Consider the following 22103-nt stretch of genomic DNA (forward strand, 5'->3'; position numbering starts at 1 on the left):
TAGACAGATTATACCAGAACAACACCAGAAGTTAAGTGATTTTATTTCAAAATAAAAGCCTAAGATATCGAACATAATGTTTATGGTTTGCATCGGTCTATATGTATGAATATATGCCGCCAAAACACGTTTTGGACAAAAAAACAACAATTTCATTTTCAATTACTACGACTTCACCCTCAAATATATTTTCACTTTGGTACTTTGTATTCTCAAAAGACGGTCTAATATTATATTCATCATCAAGGGTTTTATTTTGAAAAAATGTGACCGGAAGTGTAGTTTTGTATTCTCGCTAGCTTGACACTGATGTTCAACAGAGTGCACTGACTGATAAAATGTTATCGACACACTGGGTATATTTGATTTCCAGACGTCATATCTGCTGCATGACGAGATGCTTGCTTTTCATCCCTCTCATCAGATATGCGGCTAGAGTTTTGAATTTACATATATCGATGGGAAAGCGAGCCTGCCTGACAAAATGCAGAAAGTGGGAATTATTGGACTTTTAATGTTGCCCCAGGTGAGAAAGGAGATACATGCTTGATTTGAATCTATGGATATGATAAATGTTGAGAATAGGCGCATTATTACTTCTGCTTATTACAGGCAAAATCGTCTCCAGACTGTCATCCTCATATCATTCTTGTTAAAGAGGAAGAAAAGTGCATGAAAGACCTGCTACTTTTTAATACGTCCAAAGCAACAGGTGAGTCAACACATATTTGAAACATTTTATTCTAGGCCTAATAATTCGTCTGATAATGAATAATATTACATAATATAATATTTATTAATAATATTAAACTATTCAGTAAATCAAGGTTTGGTGCTCAATGGCCTTTTATCATTGTTTTACCCATAGAGATATCTCTATGGTTTTACCTACAGAAACAATTTAATGCAATGCTATATTGCCACCTAGTGGTATTAAAAGGTAGTACATCTTGAAATTATATATTTTTTTTATGGCAGGATTAACCCAGATCTGATGATTTCTCAGTGCTTATTCTGCAATGAAAAAATCAAATAGGAGCCTTAAGTTTTATGTAGCCTATTTACTGAATATTATACTGTTTCTTGGTTATTTTTGTGTAAGTCCAGCTAATAGAAAAAGAAAACATCTCTGTGAATTCTGTTACATCTATTAAAAACAATATGAGTGTTTGCAGACTGCATGGGAATGTGGGACAGCTTGAACTGCTGGCCGCCTGCTTCTCTTGGGGAAACTGTCTCGCAACCCTGTCCTGAGCTTTACAGCTCAGAAGGTGAGACACTATGCACACACACACACACACACACAGAGAGAGAGAGAGAGACCCATTATCTATCACTTTACACTAGTTAATTATTTGCCAGCCATCTAATTTGTTTCCGTAAGATACTAAAACAGTTTGTCTTCTCAGAATCTCTATCCAAACTGTCATCCATAAAGCGCTTGTGTACATAGAGACACTGAGCCGGCAGATGGGAGCGCTAGATTTATGTCGGGAGATGAGGATGATAGATTTCATAATGATCTGTCTGAACAAACACAGGTGGATTGAGAAACCGAAGCAGGGAAAGTCATGTTGTTGCACCTCCGCACTGCTCATGAACGAAAGAAAGGAAGAAAGAAAGAAAGAAAGGACCATTTTCCTTGTAGGGACACAAAAAATGCCCTGAAAAATACAACTTTTTACTAGAACTTTTATTTTTCTGTTTTTTTCCAAATGTATGTATACACACACACACTCACACTATGCTGTTATATAATTATACAGATTCCTGTGATTGTATTATTGCTGTTTTCCAGGTAAAGTGCATCGCAACTGCACTGCCACAGGCTGGACAGACCTGCTTGTTCCCCATGAAGACGCCTGTGGATACACTTTCAATGAAACATTCCACTTTCTGGGAGAGGTTGGGTGAACTCTTGCAGTGTCTCACTCTATTATACATGTTTTAGAAGAGGTATATCAAATATAAAGCATTAACATTTTCCTTGCATGATTTAGAAAAATCTAAAGGCACTGGTTTGTATAGAAAGTGGGTCGAGGAAAAGTCATGGAGGGACATTTTGAAAGCTGAAATATTTCACTATTAAAATAAAAAATAGCAGTTTTCTTTTCCTTACCCAACCCATTTTTGCATTTCATCAGTAGAATGTGAAATAAATGTTATGCCCGATTCCACCAGCGCCTGCCTCTGCCCAGTGGATTGAGGTCAGATGGGGAATTTCTGACTTGGGTTTGGGTCAAATATATTGTCAAAAAATACTGTTTAGAATCAACAAAATTATTCACAATTCTGACCTTGGTCAGATTTTAGCTCACTAAAGGCAATAAGCTTTCCCACAAGCTCAGTGTGGGTCAAATGTAGTAGAAGTCTTGATACTTGGTGGAATTAGATACTGTAAAATCATTTCTATGGAGAAGTGATAAAGCATCGTTCTCTTTCCTCCTATCCAGTCATCAGATTCCCATCTGTATTTCTCCTATGTGAAGACCATGTACACAGCCGGCTACACGCTCTCCCTCATCTCCCTCACCATCGCCATCGCCATCCTCTCTCTGTTTAGGTAAGAAACAAGTTTATTTATCACTCCATCCCTGCTCCGCCCTGCTGAAGTGTCCTTGAGCAAGCCACTGAATCCCTACCAGATGCAGCTGAAGCTGACCTTTGACCTCTCTGTGGAGGAGAGCAAGAGAAAAGATCATTTCTCCCTCAAAGCATGACATACTTCAGATTCATTTGTCATTGGTGGAAAGTATAGAATGGTCTTTACTCCTAAACTTAAATATTTTTCAACACTTAAAGCTATTTGAACAGACTTGCCTTGTGAGGTATTCTCATTAGGATTTATTCAATGTGTTTAGTGTTGTTGTTTAAACATCAATTAAGCTTAAAACTTTCCATTAAAGATTTGCACTGCCCTTAATGTTGAAGACTTAAACTTCCAATATGTCTCCAGTTGGATTTGTAATGAATAAATGATTCCTGTTGTATCCAGGAAGCTCCACTGTACCAGGAACTACATTCACATCCAGCTGTTTGTCTCCTTCATCCTGAGAGCCATCTTCATCTTCATCAGAGACTCTCTGCTCTTTACGAATGACGAGCTTTACCACTGTGACTACTATCCGGTAGGGAGGGAGGGATGGATGGATGGATGATGGATGGATGGATGGATGGATAGATAGATAGATAGATAGATAGATAGATAGATAGATGCCATTATTTTTTCAAACTCTCCTCCTTTTACATGCTCAACCCAGACTGATCTTATACTAAATGTACAACATATTTTGAGCACTTGCTTTTTCCATGAAATAGACTGACCCGGTGAATCCAGTTGAAAGCTATGATCTCTTATTGATTTCACCTATTGAACCCACGTCAGTCATAAAGGGAAAGATGTAAACGAAGGGGAGATTTCTAAGCCTTGACATGGATTGTGAAGGCCATTTCTTCCACAGTGATACAATAAGAAATGTGTGTTAGATTCCACGTCAAGAGAAGGCAAGGCAGTCTTTTTCCTCTATCAAAAATAAACAAAAACAATAGGGATAATTGAAAACTGTCATGTGCGGCAGGTGGCGTGTAAAGTAGTGCTGATGCTCTGCAACTACTCCATCCTGGCCAACTACAGCTGGCTGCTGGTGGAGGGACACTTCCTCTTCACCCTGGTGAGCCGCTCCTTCTTCTCCCTGAGGAAGCACTTGGCCTGGTACATCGTCCTCAGCTGGGGTAGGGAGGCCTGACGACCGAAATCAAGCGCACCTCACATTTTTCATTTTTTTTTTAGGGAGAATAGGGGACATTTTTAAGCACAAAACGGTATGTTTGGATTCAATAGCACAGATTTCTTTCATCACATAGGTTTTCCATTAATTGTTATTCTCTCCTGGGGATTGGCCAAGTATTTTTATGAGGATGAAGGGTAAGTGAGGTGGAAAATCTGTTTCATTTATACAGTCATTCACTTATTATATATAATGATTTTAAAATCATTTCCTATTTCAATACTAAAGCTGTTGGGAAACCAGGAGACACGAGTGGATTTGGTGGATTCTGCGAGTACCAGTACTGCTAACCATATTTGTAAGTACAGCTTTGTTTCCTATTTTACTTCTTTTTTTTTTAAATTGCTCTTAAATATTTGCTTTGGAAAATTGCGCCATGCTCATCGATTTCAATCATTTCAGACGAATCTGATCTTTTTCTTGAGCATTTTGAGGATTCTGGTGGGCAAACTGCGGATGCCAGACGCACACAGGAATGAATTCAGCCAATATAAGTGAGTAGTACATTTATCTTTCATATCATTCTGCATTATATTATACAATATCCAATATAAGGCCACTCTGATCCTCATTTCTATTTCAGTTTATGGATCCGAGTGAAAACAAATGTACATGTAGGTTATTTTTACAGGGACAGAAACAAATACAAGGACATATTTTATGATATTGTTAGTTTTCCCCCCTATTCCCTGTCCTTGGAGGTTACATAGAGGTTAGTTGTCCTTGATCGGTGATGCTTCAGCAGCAGTAGGTGTTCTCAGATCAAAACAGGAGTGTGAAACTGTTTTCCTGTCCCTCTGACCAGGAGGCTGATCAAATCCACATTCTTTCTGGTGGCATTATTTGGTCTGCAGTACAGCCTCTTCGTTTTCGTACCTGTTAAAGTCAGCAGCCTGGTGTTTAAGATATGGACCTTTGCGGAGCTGGCTCTGTCGTCTACACAGGTAAATGAGAAGGGTGTGTGTGTGTGTGTGTGTGTGTGTGTGTGTGAGAGAGAGAGAGAGAGACTTTGAAAGACCACAAGAGAGAGAATTAACAGTAAACCTACTTGTTCCTGATATTATTGCATACATTATATCTGTTCATCCAGCATGAACAACTTAGAATAATAAAGATTACATTCATACTTACTGACCTGTGCACTTCCTCTTCCTCTCTTCCTTCTCTAAGGGTTTTGTGGTGGCCGTCCTCTACTGTTTCATGAATGGAGAGGTAAGAAATGTATGACTTTAACTGACCTCTACTGGCAATTAATAGGAATTGCAACAACGCTGACAGATCTCTGGCACAGCTTAGCCTGTAATTGACACAAACAATAAAGTCACATTGTAACAATAGTGATGAGAATTAGAGCACAAAGTTTTTGTTCCAAAAAAAAAAGTGCGTTTGAAATCTCAGCACCTGGTAAAGTAATGGTTGAGTCATTGGTATTGACCAACAACCCGTTCAATCCCTGCAGTTATATTATGGTCACTGTGTGCCATGGGGCAATAAAAATACTTATTGCACCTTTAGATATTATAAACTTGTTCCAATATGAACCTGAGATTACTTAGGGCCCAGCTTTTTGTAAATCACTGGGGTAGAGTGGATGTTAGTGAAGGAAAATGACTATTCTAATCATAGGTTTCACTCTCACCACTATTATCTCCCCATGTACAGTGTAGACAGTTCTTCAGTTCAATATTAAATCAACAACAAACTTCCCATACGAGGGTCCTGGGACAAAATCTGTGTGTCTTTATCGGGGCCAGGACATGAAAACGTTCAGAAATTGAGTTGCAGCACAGTTTGCATTTAAAAAGTAGGATTTCTCCAATGGCTATTTGTTTGTTTCTGATGTGTCTCTCTGGTTAGAACTCTCTCTCCCCCTCCCTGTGCTCCAGGTGCAGCATGAGATCCAGAGGCGGTGGAGGAGGTGGCGTCTGACGCAGCACCTCCCCGGCCGGCGCAGGCAGTACCGCGGCTCCATCAGCCAGAGCGGAGCTGCTCCCACGCAGGTGTCCCTGCTCCCCTGCCCCCCGCACGGCCCGGGGCCCGCCGGACACCCGGTGGACACTCTGGACATGTGACCTATAGGTTCTAGTTTGTCTTCCTCCTCGCCGGCATGTAATGGAGTCCGGATTGGTGGTGATGACAGTCTATTAGCCCCACCTTGTTAGATCCCATAGTGATTTGGGAATTCTTTTTGGAGGGAAGACAGTTTTTTTTTCTTAATGACGTCCAGTTTTAAGGTGCTTCCTGTAGCATTTTTGTCCATTTGTTTTGAAGAGCAAGAAGAAGGATAAGAGCCACTAGCAGCCCCTGATAACAATCAATTTCAACCAAAATATGTTCTGACAAAGTAAGCTAACATGAAATTGAAAATATGCAGTTAGAATGTAAGCACTGTTTTGTGCCGTAAAGAAATCCATCAGATTTCCCGCAAAATCCGACCTGGTGGCACACAATGTAAAAAGCAGTATAGAGGCCAGTAGAGGCGGTGATGGTCTCGTTTTTTTTTTTTTACAGTAATTATACTAATGTGCAGAGGTGGGGACTCGAGTCACATGACTTGGACTCGAGTCAGACTCGAGTCACAGTTTTAATTGCTTGAGACTTGATGCATGAAGAGAAGACTTGAGACTTGACTTGGGTTCTGCTGACTTGGGAGTTGACTTTGACTTCTGCTTTGATGACTTGAAAATATTTCTAAAGTCTTGACAAAAGATCTACTAAACGTTTGCGCCAGTTCAAATCGCATTGCGTGTGCTAAAACCTTGTTCTCTGCGCAGCGCATTTTGCGCCTGAAATCATGGGTTGATCTGATCTTTTTTGCGGTTTGATATAATTGCATATGCATTTGTGGGTGTTCCAAGGATGAAGCGCAAAATTAAGGGAGGGTTTTATGGAAATTGGCAGAGGACGTGATTTATCAAAAGCACGGAATTTAAGACCTAGGAAAAGCATGTCTTATCATTTTGCGCACAGAATGGCTCCAACGAGACTGGCTCTGGAACCGGCTCTAAGATCAAGGTGACAGTCATCTACACATCATAACATGTAGACATTAGATCGCATCCCTATTATAATTCCAATCAGGTTTAAACGGGTATGCTGATTTAAAAATACACCATTTACGCGTCATTGGCAGAGTAGCAGAATGCGCACTCAATATGCAGACTATTACCTAAATATACAAAAACGAAAACGCACGCTCGCACACTCTTGTCTGGATTTGCTGACACTTATTATGAGCCAATATCTGAGCGGCATAGCCTTGATGTAAACAATGCAGCTAAAACATGTGTGCGTAATAACCTCTCCGTGGAGAGGTGTGTGTGCGGCTTCATACCTTCACCAGGTCTCCATCCCTCCCACACTGGCACCTGTGTCTCAGTCAGGCTCCTGCTGCTCCTCCAAGGGAGTTCAGGCTCCTCTTTGGCTTTATTTGTGCTAAGCATTTTGGTTCACCTCCTCATATCATACCAACGCCTTTACCTCCGCTAAATCGCGCTTGTGGTGCCCAACTGCATTCACTTTATTTGTTATATCGTTCCAGAGTGACTTTTTACGCGCGGGTAAAACATCACTTCTTTGCAGCTCTTTGTGGTTTTCTCTGCCACCAACACTTCCAGCTCCACTGGAGAGAAATTTGCGCTTCTTTTGTCCATCATTACGTTGCCGCAAATAGGCTATTGTGCGCATTGTTTGGCCCTTATATTTGCGCAGTCGCAATTATAATTAATTATCTGCGCCTCCGCTCATTTGCGTGCGCTACTTTAGTAAATACCATGCGCTGGCGGTACAAATTTCACCCGCAATTGCTTTTGTGCTGCGCCTGGAATTACGACATGTTAGTAGATCCGGGCCCTTGTGTTTGTGTAAATGACTTAGATTGAAAGTGATGAGATTTGTTCCAGCAGACGACTGAATTTAAATTCTGTTTTCTCAATTTGTATGGAATGATTGAATTTATTGAAGTTGAAACTGATTATAGAAATCAAACTCATGATGCTCTTACCAAGTTTTTATCCTATTAAAACCATATTGCATTGAAAAGTCCTAGATATTTAGTTTTCTTTAAGATATTAAATTGATACTGGACTCTCGATTTGTTCTGACTTGACTTGCTGTTCTACATTTAGACTTGAGACTTGACTTGAGACTTGTACCTTAAGACTTGAGACTGACGTGGGACTCGAGCAAAGTGGACTTGGTCACACCTCTGCTAATGTGTCAACATTAATGTGGTAATGATTTATTGATGTTAAAATGCTGCACATAGCACCTTTAATGAAAGCTTAATATGGTATAAACACCCCCAAGAACTGATAGGTACAAAAGATATGACTCAGACGAACACACATGCTCTTTTTCAGCACCACCCTGCTTCATATTCATCCAATTGTATTCAGTCACATCTGGGAAGGTCCCAGTGCAGCCACAGTCTTGTACTGGTGGCCATTGAGCAGATCCACTAGAGCAGTTGGGGGTTCAGTGCCTTGAGAGCTTACAGAAGTTGTTGAGGGATAATTACCTGACATCTGAACATGTACTGGATGCCTCACAGTTATGACTACAGATGGAAATTATGGCTACTTTTGAAATGAAGCACCATCCATTCAGTTACCGTGACAACTTTCCAAGAGATGGATCAACTGCAAAGCATGTTGACCACTATGAGGCTCTGATCTTCTTCTACAATGTGACGAACAATGTGACAAACTTGGGATTTACCCAAGCTGTGCTGATTCAGCCTCAGAAGTTGTTTGATAGAAGAAGACAAGAGAGGAGACCCAAAGAACAAGTCTTTACTTTTAATAGCCAGTCTTTTGTACGGATGCTCATTATTGCAACTGTTTTTTTATATCAAAATGTCAAACATAGATCTTTTTTCCAAATGATTTTTACACACATTATACAAATAACAACCGTGAACATAATGAAATTACAGTTGGTGCTTTTCAGATCTAAGTGAAGTTGTATTTGCAAATCATTTTTACAGTTTGTTTTAACCAACATAGAGTGTCAGATGTTTGGAGACGATTTAGTATTCTTTGGTATTCTAAATTGACTTTCAAACACTGAAAACTTTATGGCACTGTATTGTCCAATGTGGCAAACTCAAATTTAAAACAAATGCAAAGAATAATTTGCAAATACCATTTGACCCATGTCTCATACCAAAGAGTGCATGCCTATGCATTTTCTCCTATTTCTGTTGTACTTTTGCAAGGGCTACTGAGAAGAAATTGGGAGATATGACATTGAAATTGTTATGAGTTTGACATTTTTATGAACAGGACTTAGATGCCATGTTTTACTTTCATCTCTTCCACAAAACTAATGTAGGAGGCCATTGCTTCATCTTTGGAGAGACCTGTAAACAGAAACATCTGTTAATTCTTATTTTAAGACCGCTGTTAATCAATTTGAAAATGAAAACCTGCCACAATCCTAGGTTTTTGGATTTGAGAAGCAGAGATACCATCCATTCATTTAACTCTACTTGATGGATAGCCGATACTGTGATATAGGAAAAGAAGTTATATCAGGTCTTTAAATCTGACCTTTCTTTGTATTCCAGGCGTCCCATTTTGCTCGGCCAGCAAAGTCCAGCAATCCTGGACGATCTGCGGATAAATGAAGGAGTTTTATCAAACAAACACAATTTTTACGGAACATAATTGCGCAATACAAGAATGAATCATGTCAGTTGCTTATGTATAAACTGTCAAGCCATTTCAACTATTATCTAATGCAACACAGTTGAGCTGTCAATCCCCAGTTTAAATATTTATGTTAATAACTGCTCAAGTCAACTTAACCGCTCAAGTCAACTGATGGGGATCTGAAAAAAAAATTAACTGCTTCTTATCAACTTATCAGTCTTGGGATCATTCATAGTATGACACTAAACTTGCCAGGCTTCATTCTGGGTATGTTTTTTTTGCTCAACTCCACCCAACTGCCAGTCTTCTTCCCCAGACAAATACTGGATCACTAAGACTCACCCATGCATTGCAAATATATCCATATATATATCCACCATATCAATTCATTTGATCCAGAATTCAGTCTTAAAATCTTAAGACAAGTGAAAAAAAGAAATCTGCCAGTGTAGCAGGATAATTTCACTAGCTTCAGGTCTTTAAACAGATCAAATGAGGCAAATCACTTCTCTCATTTATAAAGAGGTCACTTATCTCAAGAGAATTCTTGAAAACTAAAAATGTATTGAATGTATTAAATGAAATCAAGTGAAATATTCTTACTCCATTGGCAGATTTTTCCACTTTTTTTGGAAGAAACAAAGGTTTCTTGTTGGTCGAAAATTACGATTTTAAGTCTAAACACAAGATTAAATGCCTTTAAAGGATTTCTTTTTACAGTAACTCACCTATGTTAACATCACCAGCTGTGGCTTGCTTATATAAACCGTACAGTGCAGACAGGTCTTCGTTGTTTGGCCTCTCTTTCAGTCTCTTCACATCATCTGCTGCTTTCAGAAAGGAATCCTGTTAGGATGAGATAAAATACAACGTGATACACAGACCGGGTCGAATAGCAGTTAAAGATTTCTGTTTGTCAAATGCTGTCACATATGTTGAAAATCACAGAAAAGCATTTACTGCAAACATGTCCATCTTAACAAGTCATTTAGTCTCATATTAAGTCTTAAAAATAATCTTATTTTTCTTAAAACAAGTAAAAAAAATAGTGTAAGTTAAATCCACTTGTTTCCAGTGCAGTTTCACTTGTCAATATCTTGAAACAAGGCAGAATAAAGCAGATTGATTATTTCAGTTATTTTAAGAGAAAGATTTTAAGAATCAATATTAAACGGCTTGGTAAGATGGATACTTTTTGCTGTGTTCTAAATTGACATTAAAATGCTTTCCTATGATTATCTTAACTTTCATGTACTACATTGTATTATCCTATATGGCAAAGATCACCCTCTGTTATCCCCAATAAGTTAAAACAAATGCTGATAATTATTTGCATATTTGACATACTTAATGCAGCATATAATACGGTATCTGAATATGAAAGAGGTGGAACAGTTCTGACACAAGAAAGCTGAGATGTATTTTGGCATTGTGATTTATAGTGTATCATCCTTGCTCAAAAACTAGGAACAAACTTGGATTTATTACTTAATTACTTCATATATTTTACATAAGACTTTATAGCAGTAACTCAGCAGAGCAATCGCTGCTCTGTAACAACCTTATGACAGGGATCGTAAAGATATAACTCAAGGAAGATGAAAGATAAGTTAGTCATAGATCATTTATTTAACAATGTTAGAATAACTTAGATTCAGAGCACTCCTATACAAAGCAAAATTGTACTTACCGACATGACTGCAGTGAGAGAGGCACACCTTGCAACTGCTTTACTGGCGTCCCAGATTTACATAGGTAGCTGTCCAACTAGTTCTACTATTATGTTCTTTGCTCATGTTTCTATTGGCTGGGGAAGATGAAATGGGCAGGTACAAACGGACAGAAAGGTGTGGCATTAACCTTTTCTATCTGACTCTGGATTTCTGAGTGTGAATCTATGGGAATAGTGGGTATGCATTTATTTTTTTGCACTGAAGCAATTTAGTAACTGACAGTTGAGTATTGCTTCTTGGATCTGGAGCTCATGCTCTGTGTAAATGCATTCAATCACCATTAAATGAATGGGAGGGAACACACAGAGGAAGCCTAAATGTTTGAGGCTTGCCATGACGTTCAGTTCCTCAATGATCCTTCCTACTCATGTGACCTCTAGTCCCTTTTGTTTGAAACGGTTTTCTGGCACAACTTCACCCACCAACAAGCTGCATGGGATGGGCAGGTAGCGCCGGGAAAGAAGAAATTCCAGAAACACCTGTAGCACCGAGAACAAAGACTTATTCAACCACTATAGTCCAAGTCACGGATTTGACAGAAGTGAATGGCCGGTTCTGTTCCTATGTACAAACTCAAGAAACAAGAAATCTTTACCATGAGAATGGAAAGAGGGCACATGGGAGTGACGAGGCCTTTGGAATGCAAGACACCTGTGGTATGCTCGGCTAATGTCCGATAACGTCGTTCCCTCCCACATGCCGTTCTTCATGAAGTATGACTGCGTAGAAATCAGCAAGAATTTAAAACTGCGGCTTGTTATTCCTGTTCAGTTTTCACAAGTACATTTGCATGTCAAGGAAAGGTATACACTCTTGTATGGGAAGAGGTGAATTATTTTCTACCACAAGATGGCAGCATTCACATGGTCAATGAACTGAGAGATGCATTTGTTTGAGTCAAAGGCAGGATTTAGAAAAACTCGTTTTTTATGATAAAGATGTCATGTTTTCACCACAGACTAAGTGTGATGTTAAATCAGACGTATCGCTCATTTGACTCATTCAAAACATCAATCAGGCATCAAGTTGATCAATCATATATGGATGATATTGCACTCATATCTACAAAGTCAATCTCAAGACCTGTACTCCTAAAGTATCAAAGCCAGAAATATAATAGTCGAAACAGAAGTGAGTTGTAGAAAAAAAAGGTTTATTCTACTTTCTAGAAAAATAACTTCACATCCATTTCTTCATGAGAATAGAAAATTGACAGTGCTTTTGTGTGTTTTGTATTTGTTTTCTGTACATTGTTAGGACACATTGATGAAAGCGATTAAAAAAAAGTTCTGTAACAGCCGATTGAAGGTTTTTCAGAAAATTCAACGTGTCCTGATGAGTTCTTATCAGCAGGTCAATTTAACACAACACTACAACATAATTAGAAACTAGGTAGAATAATAAAAATCATATATTTCTTAAATAACACATAGTAGACTGTACTTGACAAAAGGAGCCTACCCGTGGCAGTTTGAGTGCGGCAACGCAATGTTATAGACTTTGGGTGTTCATTTGGCACATAACAGTGTATGAAAATACTACAGTGAACAGTTTGAATGAATATGAATGTGAATATGAATGAATAGTGTATTGATATTTGTAGGAGTTCAACGTAGGAATAAAAAAAAAATCAGATTCAAATTGCAGAAACTGACATGAAACACTGAAATCCCAACAGAAAACCTCACAACAAAAATTGAAGCCACTTGCATAAAACCGGCTTGAAACCATGAATGACTTTGCAACGGGTCTGACCTATTTCAGTACATGGAAATAGCAGGATGACTTGAATATTTGGTGTAACAGACATCTGTGCAACAGAGTTGAACTGCGAGCAGAGAAGAATGAAAGAGAAACGACAGCAACAACATGCTCTGGGCCAAGGAAAAAGGCCAAGTGCATTTATGACAATCAGAATAAGAAACAATCAGATTTTTAAAGGCCCAATTATCAACTGATGCGACACTCAATTGAAATATTACAATAACAGAGGAATGTGAATGGTCCAGGTTTTTATAACACTTCCAGATTTTGTAACGGTGATTGTAAACCAAGTTTCACGACGGTGCATAAATTAAGCCGGGTGTGAATGTTTCTCTTATTTAGTTCTGGTTTAAAGATAGTATCAATAGGAAACAATAAATTAAATAAAGAACATAATGGACCATGTAAATATCTCATTATTGTCGACGCATAGTGCAGGAGGGTCGAGGCCCAGTACTCTCCAGAAACAGAAGAAAAACAAAATTCTATTCAGCTGGCAACCAATTTCTTGAGAAGAATACCGCTACATCCCACAATGGGCTGCTGAAAGGACCATTCAAAACATTCCAAGGACATATTATTCAATTATCTGTGTGTGTGTGTGTGTGTGTGGGGGTGAGTGAGTGGGGTTTGTATTAAGAGAGCACACATAAAGAGCTCTATTTTTTTTGTCTGTACACACACACACACTCCCCAGCACCGGTGTGTTCCTCACACATCACTGATGTCCTCCAGCGGGTGCCCGTTGCGGCGGTCGTCGTCCGGCAGGGTGAAGCGGATCTGGCGGCTCTTCTCCCAGCCGCGGCGGATGCGCCGGAGCCGCAGGGCCACGCAGGGCAGAGAGAGCGCCAGGCGGCCCAGCAGGACCGCCAAGGGGAGGACCAGGACCAGCATGAAGGTGGGGGGCAGGCAGAAGCGGTACTGGTCCTGGTGGAAGGCGCGGTTCCAGCCGTAGAGGAGGGTGTGGAGGGTGGCCATGGTCAGGGCCGCGTAGCCCAGTCTGGACTGCAGGAGGAGAGGAGAGGGGAGGGGTGTGAAGGACGAAGAAACAAAATATAATCAATACATTAAAGCTACAGAAAGCTGGTAGAGTCTGCCATTCCACTTGGTGACGGTCTTGTTTTTTATGAGAATTATAATGTGGTAATGATTTATTGAGTTTAAAATGTCCCCATCTTTTACCAGTACTTCACAGCTCACTCCCAGTGCAGTGAAGCTCTGAAGTGACTTCTCTTCAGTCCATGGGAGTCAGGCCAGTCCAGTACATTAGCTCATTCTGTTACAGGCTACTGAAGACCCCCAGGAAACACACTGACCTAACACTCATGTCCTGAATGAGCCCCACTAGTGTGTATGTGTCTGTGTGTGTGCGTGTGTGCATGTCATATACCTACGGGGCTCTCTAATTACGAAAACTTCCCAAGGTTGAGCTGTGTGGCGGGCAGGAGGTTAAAAATAGCCTCATCTCTCCTAGTTAACCTAGGACTAACCGGACTGAGCCGCTCATAATTATGACCATTTCAGAAGAATAATGACTTTTCACCACAGTGCCGTTTAATTATTAAAGGGGAACACCGGCCATTTTAAAAATTGAATATCATTCGGAAGGTAATGGAACATAATAGAAGAGACACTGCCGTGACAGCGCCCAGCAAAACCACTAGGTGGCCACGTCTTCATGGTATAAAGAAATTAGGGAGAATGAATGGGGTGTAGAACTGCAATACAATTTGCAAACTAAATATACATTCAGTCACAATCTGAATCTCTTCAATTGAACAATAAACACTTATAACACAGGAAAACAAAGCCATACCTTTCTAAGTTTCTTTGTTTTCCAGTATTCATAGTTCATGCAAGTGCTGGCAAAGGAAACGGATCCATGCCAGGTTTTACTGCACATGTAAATCAATAGCTACATTTAGATGCGCACTAATATTCCCTCAAAATTACATATATGCAAGTATTCAGTTTATGAGCTAATGCAATATGTCATTTATAATAAGCTCTTATCGCAGCTATGACAAACCTGGATACGGTACCCGGGTTATCAATATCATCCAGGATACTGATGCATGTAACTAGCCAATATCACAAGCTAAATCATTGGTGGGTGAACACAGATAAGCGCACACTTAATTTGTGAGTACATGGATATTTCCTTTCACCAGGACATGAGCCGCTATATAGAATAATGTGCACATGGAAATTTAGCCAACGATTAGTATCCATGCCTTGTTTGGAGAGTTTCAAATAGTTGATGAGAGCAGTAAAGAGGGGGCTTAGTTAGAAGTGCCATAGGCGGTCCTGAAAGGAAAAAAATGACAGTCATGTTTCCCATGTTTAAAGAGACTTAGACTTCTGATCCCTAAAAGTAGTTTCAGCGACTTCAAAACGGGACAGAGATCAAGTGGACGAAACTCTGCCTCCGGCGACTCCGGGTTTAGTGTGTAATGGATGGTGATCACGTTGGAGGATGATGCTTAAACACACAAACCATACACACACACACACACACAGTGACACCAAGTACATCTCACACACACACATAATGTATATACACAAAAATAAGTACATCACACAAGCATATGCACACACATACACCCGCTGACACATACTGTATACATCACACACCTACACACACACACACAAACACACTCTCCTCTGGCTGTGGGCAGCAAGCCTAGACACGCTGGGCAGAAAGTTGCCTTTTATCACGCCGGCTAGCGACACATGACTAATCTGGCTGCCACCGGATTAGTTTAATGGAAAGATGAAAGGGAAGTTGGGAAAATGCGGTGCAGACAGACGGCAAACACTGGAAAATGGAGGCCAGGATGGGGAAGTCAAGGAGGGGAGGAGAGGACAGGAGAGGAGAGGAGAGGAGAGGAGAGGAGAGGAGAGGAGAGGAGAGGATGTATCTCTGAGGTGCAACACTGATTCATTTGTGTACGTGTGTGTGTGTGTGCGTGTGTGTGTGTGTACTGAGTCACTCAAACACTCCTGATGGCTTTGTCACTGCCCAAATCTGGGGCAGCTGCAGGAGTGCAAACACTTGAAGTTGGAGTGTGTGCATGTGTGTATGTGTGTGTGACTGCATGCCTGTATAGGCATATATTTCAAATAGCGTGCATCTGTCTACCTATCAGTCTGTCAGTCTGATGCCTGTCTGTTGGTGTCAGTCTGTCAGTTACATATCTGTGTGTCTGTGTCTCATGTCTGTCTGTGTGTCAGTCGTTTGGCCATCTTTTTCTGTTAATCTATTCTGTCTTTCTACCTGTATGCAGGGATGTAGAGGAGAATAAACCCACTTATCCTCAGTTTATCCCCCTTTTTATGTGCAGAATAGACTTTTTAGGCCGGCATAAATCTATGACATAAATTCATAGTTTGATGTAAGTTCTTCAAACTTTCAAACATTCAAAAAGTTTTCCCTCGCTGCCACTAGGATCCACCAAATTGCCTTATGATGATCCCTGACTGAATCATAATTTACCCACCTTTTCTTTAACCAGCACATCACTGCCTGTATGTGCCCGTGTCTCATTGTGTGTACCTGTATGAAGCTGAACTCCCTCCAGTTGAGACTGTTGGCCACCGTGGGCAGCGAGGTCACGGCCAGCAGAGAGAGCAGCCCGAGGGCCATGATGCCCACGGAGAGGTACAGCTCCATCCTCCACACCTCCTGGTCGTCCCACTCTTTCGCCTTCCCATCCGTCACATGGACAACACAGAAAGAGAGAGAGAGAGCGTCAGATTGGAAGACAGTTAAAGGAATACACCAAGTCTTTTGGGAGATTGGCCCGATGGTCAACTTAGCCATTAAGTGATGAGAACATAGACACCAAAATCAGCCATTTGTCCCTGGTAGATTGTCGACTCCCATGCTCCATACTAACTCTTTGGCATACACTATGTTGAGTGACAGAAACGACTATCAGGTTTTGTATAAACCAGGCCAGTAGTTACTAGTTTCTATGATGTTAGGCCTGGCTGATGCACAAATGCACTGATTAAGACAGAACAATAGCCCCCTGATTTCATGTGCACAGGCACACAATTAATGACATTGTCATCAATCATTTCCCACCAAAATGGCAAAAGGCCCAAAACGTACTGATCACTGCCTGTGCTGTTATTGTTAAATTAGAGACTTTTTCCCATGTTTGCAATTGCTAAAGTGTGCAGCCGAGGAAAATTAAGGTCAGTCAATCAGTCTATCATTCAAACTTCATCACTGTTTACAGTACTAATCTTTTTGTATAAATCATGTATCTTCTTTATTGAGCGGTATTTAATAAAAGGAAGTAAAATATCTATTATTGTGAAAATCTAACTTTAACTATGAATCTTCACACTTTAGTTGCAAATTTACCTCTCATAATCCTGCTGTGGAATTCAAAACGAACAATAAGTCACGCATGCGTCATGGGACTGTACAGAATTCCTCTCTGGCAATGATCTCTGTTTTTTGCATGTGGCAGACAGGTACAGGGCGTCAACACACATAGGCACACACACTCCTCCACACTCCTCACCTCTTTAAAAGCAGCGTATATTTTGTAGTGGTCCGACTTTCTCATGGGAATACACAGACTGTAGATGGCGTGCAGCACTGCACACAGGAAGCTGCACAGCCCAAACTGCTTCCTCCTGGTCAGCCACCGGTCCAGCCAATCAGGGAAGCGGTTGTACTTGGTCCCCCACGACAGCTGGAGGAAAGCGGCGTACACACCGGGCATGTAGACCAGCGCTAGCATCACCAAGGCCACCGAGGGCAGGGTGACGTTGACGGTGTCGATGGGCAGCTTGTAGAAAACGCTCTTGCCCTTCGTGACGTAGGGGTGCAGGACGTCGCGGACGAAGTTGTACAGGTAGAAGAAGAGGAAAAGGGCCAGGGTGGCGAGGACAGGGACGCGCCAGGAGGGGAAGAGGTAGAGGGGGAGGTTTTCGATCTCCAGGGAGGAGGAGAGGAGGCCCATGTCGACGGGGACGAAGCCGATGCTGCGACAGAGCTGCATCACCAAGCCTTTGGCCTTGCTACTGTCGCCACACAGCAAGACCTGGAGAAGACAGATGACAACATGACGGGGGAATGGAGGTTTTTTTCTTTTCTTTCTCAATCATCTGTCCTTCAGACACATTCTCATCTCTCGACCTCCTTCTCCCTTTTTCCACCTCTCCCATCACTTGCACAGAAAACGGACAGAACAGAAAGAAGACAATATGAAGATTAAGTCTAGACTAGTTTACCTTGTCTCCCCAACTTCATCTTCTACCATTCCTCTACCATCTCTCCATATCTTCCCCTCCCCATCCCACATCTTTTAGTCTTTGCTAGTCTACCCTTCTCTCCCAAACTCCATCTATCCCTCCCTCCTCTCTCTCTACTGTAAATGTATATTGTAGAGTGTGTGTTTTTTCATGTGTTCCTCGACTAACAGAATGACTTTCCAAGAGAACAGTGAGGTGGCAATCAAACTAACAAACTGCACCAGAGGCACTAGCGCACATTGTTTGCTACAGTTTCAAAGCGTAGCCAGGGCTCCTCAAAGGCTTTGAGAGAACTGTGGTGCTGAACACATGCATTTAAAGTTGAACTTGGTCCGACTTCAATTCGTTGTGTTTTGGCTGGTAGCACTGGAGCGAATGGAGGGTATCCTGCTTACTAGTTTGTGCTCAGGAATGGTGCGCCTCAGTTCAATTCTGCAACACCCAATATGTCCATTTCTGTCAAAATGTCCTTGAACAAGACACTGTACTCTTAACCGAGCTGAACCGCCCCGGACCTCCCCTGACCTCTGACCCCTCTGGTGAAATGCATGCATCTATGTATGTCTCAAAGGGATACGCCACAAAAAAAAAATCCTAATTACACTTTGTCTGACAAGGCAACGGAAAAGCTCCAAAACATTCCTCCCTTGTAGTCGAATCACCGAACTGAAGTCTGATAGCATGATAGCATAAAGCACCACTTGAAGTCTGAAATTGCATAAAGATATAATATCACGTCACGTCATGATGTATCCCACCTGCCTGCTTCCATCCCGCGGTCCCATCTGGAGCGTCCAGGCCGATAGGGTATTAAACCCTTTGACCACAGAACTCTCCGGAAACATGTCGGCCAGCTGCTCGGCGTGCGACGGCCCGTCCCGGTTGATCCGCATGCCGTTGCTGACGTCCACCAGGGTCTTTCCGGCCAGTGCCTGTTTCAGTCCCGCCAGTGTGGAGTAGTGCTCAGGGTACACGGCGACGAAGACCAGGTCTGCCTGGCTGACTGCCTCCATCTGGGACGTCACCTGGTAGTCACAGTAAAAAATGGCAACACTGTACTTCAAGTGGATCGCAATGCATAACAAGTGGAGTGTATGCACAATAGAAGCACAAATACATTATAATCATCAGACAAACATCAAACATCAAAATAATTACATGTAGTGTAGTATCATGTCATTAACTACACAAGTATTCAACCCCTAACTGTATTGCAAATTGTGTGTATTTTGTCACGCTCTCATTATAGTGAATACAATGCACTCAATGTGGTTATTATGTATTTATGATGCTTTATAATGCTTTATGTGTTTATGTGTCCCGCAAACACATATTATTAGTTTATCCTTTTTAGTAACCCTTTAAATGCACTGTAAGGTATCATAAGCCAATTATAAATGTATCAAGAATATATTAACTATTTTTACATGAATCACATCTGAAAATTATGTACATTATAATGTCTATGACAAGCATTGTGATACATAATAGCTCTATCATGACTTTGTAATAAGAATGTAGTTGGCTCTTCAGTTGCCCCAGGAAACTCAGCTCCAATAGTTTTTTGCATATGGCTTGCAATGTTGTTCATCAAGTTTTTATTAAAATGACTATGACAAACGCATTCATATTATCACACCACAAGTGACAATTATCTCTAACCAGGATTATCTATCCAGTAACAGCTAATGTTGACAGGGAAAACAATTTAAATATGTTAGGTAGTTATTATCCTTAGTGGGATAAGTCAAAGTAAAAACATAATTATCACCATTGGGGGGGGGAACAAGCACGCCTATTGTGTGGTGTGAATGTGAGTGTCAGTTTGACTATATGAGATAGACACTGTGTGTGTGTGTGTGTGTGTGTGTGTGTGTGTGTGTGTGTGTGTGTCACCTCGGCTTCTTCTGGGAACAGCGCCACAGAGCGTTTGGGGGCTCGACTCCCCACCACCACCTGGTACCCTGAGGCCACCAGCCTTCTGGCCAGCGAGCGGGAGAAGTCGCCCGTACCCAGGATGCCCACCACAGGAGCGCCGGGGTCGGACAGGGAGGCTTCTAGATGTCTGGAGCCTCCTCCTCCTCCCCCTCCCCCTCGAATCAGAGGCCTCTTCATCTCCTCTTTAGGCATAGCGTGCTGCCAAATGTACAGTAGACCACAAAGGGGACAGGATCATTGTTTTGGTTTAGATTGATCTGCATCCATATTTCCTAGATGGCACAGCTCGTTCCCACAACGTATAATCCTAAAAGCTCATAAAATAAATGAAAAGGAGGAAAAATGCAGAGAAAACTGTCTCATTCATAACACTGCATAAGTGCTATTCAATATGTTGTTGTCAAGGAAATGCTCCTATTGTGAATTACAGAATTACATAAACTGTTATTGACATTTACTTATACTTTACATATAATTACTGATCAGCTCTAGAGCATAGAGGCTTGATGTGTCCTCCTGCATGGGATATATAATATTTGCAGTAATTTTCAAATGCATGTCAACTACCAGTGCATCTACTTGATTATAGTTCAGTATATTTAGCACTTATGCTCTGAAGATCTAGCTCGTTAGACCACATGGGCAGAGGAAAAATGCAATAGGAAGCAATGATGAAATTAAAAAACAAATTACAAAACACAGTTAAAGTAAGACAGCCAGGTTGTGTTTGTTAATTTGGGCCTAATGGAAGGTTTCTGATTGCACTTTGGCTGCTCTCTTTTTAGGACACAAAACTGGGATGCCCTTTAGCTCTGAGTCTCACTTGAGATGTCCTAGATCAGTTAGCTCGGCATAGTGAGCGGCAATCCAATAATAGCATTAAAAGATACACAACCTAACTAGATAAAGCTAGTTAGCTCACCAACTAGGATGCCATAATTTCCAAGCACACAGTTAACCAGCCATCTAGCCACTTTACGCCAAACTCAGTTAAAAAAAACTCAGTTTTAGGTTCCTTAGTTATCGCCAAACATGCCTAAATGGTACAACATGACATGACTACACGTTTTACGAATCGTTATGAGCCACTCTTCAATTCGGCATGCATCCAATACATCAAGTAGCGCTTATTTAACTTTTAGAATAGGTGTGATAGGTTTATTCCCACATTTTTCTTCCACCAAAATAACGTTACAGCGTGGTGGGCGGTAGTGAGCAGTGTCGAATCCATTCTAAATGTTTAGATTTTATTTAATTAAGTGCTGCTTTATCACTTCATGTTATACGCCGAATTTACCAGAAGACCGCGGCGAATGAAAGCTCTCAAGTCGTGTTCTCTTATGAACGTCTGCAGACGAACAATGTAGCATTAAACTGAGATACTTTGTAAATACAGTTACGTTCTCTCAATAAAACATTAACGTCACATGCTGGGACACCCACCTTGCTTGTTGTCCTTGGCTGAACTCGTGGAAACTTTATCTTTTGGGAAAGATAGTTTGCTAGCGCGCGCGGGACGACGTAGGCAAAAAGAAACGTTTCGTTTGGTAGAATCAACGCTCATATCAAATAATTTAGCTCATGTCGGTATAAATTAAAGTAGTTTTACTACTTATTTCCCGTTACTCACCTCTTGGTAACTCTCCCCTGTGCGCTCCTTCCTGGTCAGGTGACGCACACAGCGGAGGCCCCGCCCATACCCACACCCGCCCTCCTCTGTGTGCAGAAGATAACAAAGCAAAAATGAGCACTATCTCTTAACGTTTCAAACACTGACAGGGCAGAACCAAGATGTTAATAAATCTATCTGGAAATACACATCAGTGTATCATTCAGGACCAATGTTTCCCCTAAACTATGTGTATTTGTACAAGATAGTTTGTTGATCCAGGCCTGATAATTTGTCACATTGATCAAATAACAATATTTTTTCACCACTGACTGCTCCACTT

The 22103-nt window shown here is 41.1% G+C and overlaps 3 protein-coding genes across 4 annotated transcripts; 1 reads left to right on the forward strand and 2 right to left on the reverse strand.

The window, feature by feature from the left end:
- Window positions 1-484: 484 nt before the first annotated feature.
- On the forward strand, window positions 485-5860 carry LOC139914131 (secretin receptor-like). Its single transcript, XM_071902339.2, has 13 exons — window positions 485-526; window positions 613-712; window positions 1167-1271; window positions 1799-1905; window positions 2454-2563; window positions 2996-3128; window positions 3579-3732; window positions 3865-3925; window positions 4017-4086; window positions 4191-4282; window positions 4594-4732; window positions 4959-5000; window positions 5675-5860. The coding sequence occupies exons 1-13, from the start codon at window positions 485-487 to the stop codon at window positions 5858-5860; spliced, it is 1341 nt and encodes a 446-aa protein (XP_071758440.1).
- Window positions 5861-8572: 2712 nt separating this feature from the next.
- Window positions 8573-11245, reverse strand: LOC139914134 (acyl-CoA-binding protein-like). Its single transcript, XM_071902345.2, has 4 exons — window positions 11133-11245; window positions 10171-10288; window positions 9341-9403; window positions 8573-9150 (listed from the first exon to the last, which is right to left on the reverse strand). Exons 1-4 carry the CDS (start codon window positions 11136-11138, stop codon window positions 9077-9079), a joined length of 261 nt encoding a protein of 86 aa, XP_071758446.2. The 5' UTR covers window positions 11139-11245; the 3' UTR covers window positions 8573-9076.
- A 1094-nt stretch (window positions 11246-12339) lies between these two features.
- Window positions 12340-21815, reverse strand: LOC139914132 (metalloreductase STEAP3-like). 2 transcript variants are annotated; one of them, XM_078291162.1, is made up of 7 exons: window positions 21782-21815; window positions 21595-21633; window positions 20110-20349; window positions 18972-19238; window positions 17478-18002; window positions 16496-16645; window positions 12340-13944 (listed from the first exon to the last, which is right to left on the reverse strand). In XM_078291162.1, exons 3-7 carry the CDS (start codon window positions 20341-20343, stop codon window positions 13651-13653), a joined length of 1470 nt encoding a protein of 489 aa, XP_078147288.1. In that variant the 5' UTR covers window positions 20344-20349; window positions 21595-21633; window positions 21782-21815; the 3' UTR covers window positions 12340-13650. The 2 variants fall into 2 exon arrangements, with proteins under 2 accessions (XP_078147288.1, XP_078147287.1); XM_078291161.1 differs by lacking the exon at window positions 21595-21633.
- Window positions 21816-22103: the final 288 nt, after the last annotated feature.

The sequence above is a fragment of the Centroberyx gerrardi genome, chromosome 21 (assembly GCF_048128805.1).
Source record: "Centroberyx gerrardi isolate f3 chromosome 21, fCenGer3.hap1.cur.20231027, whole genome shotgun sequence".
Lineage (NCBI taxonomy): Eukaryota > Metazoa > Chordata > Actinopteri > Beryciformes > Berycidae > Centroberyx > Centroberyx gerrardi.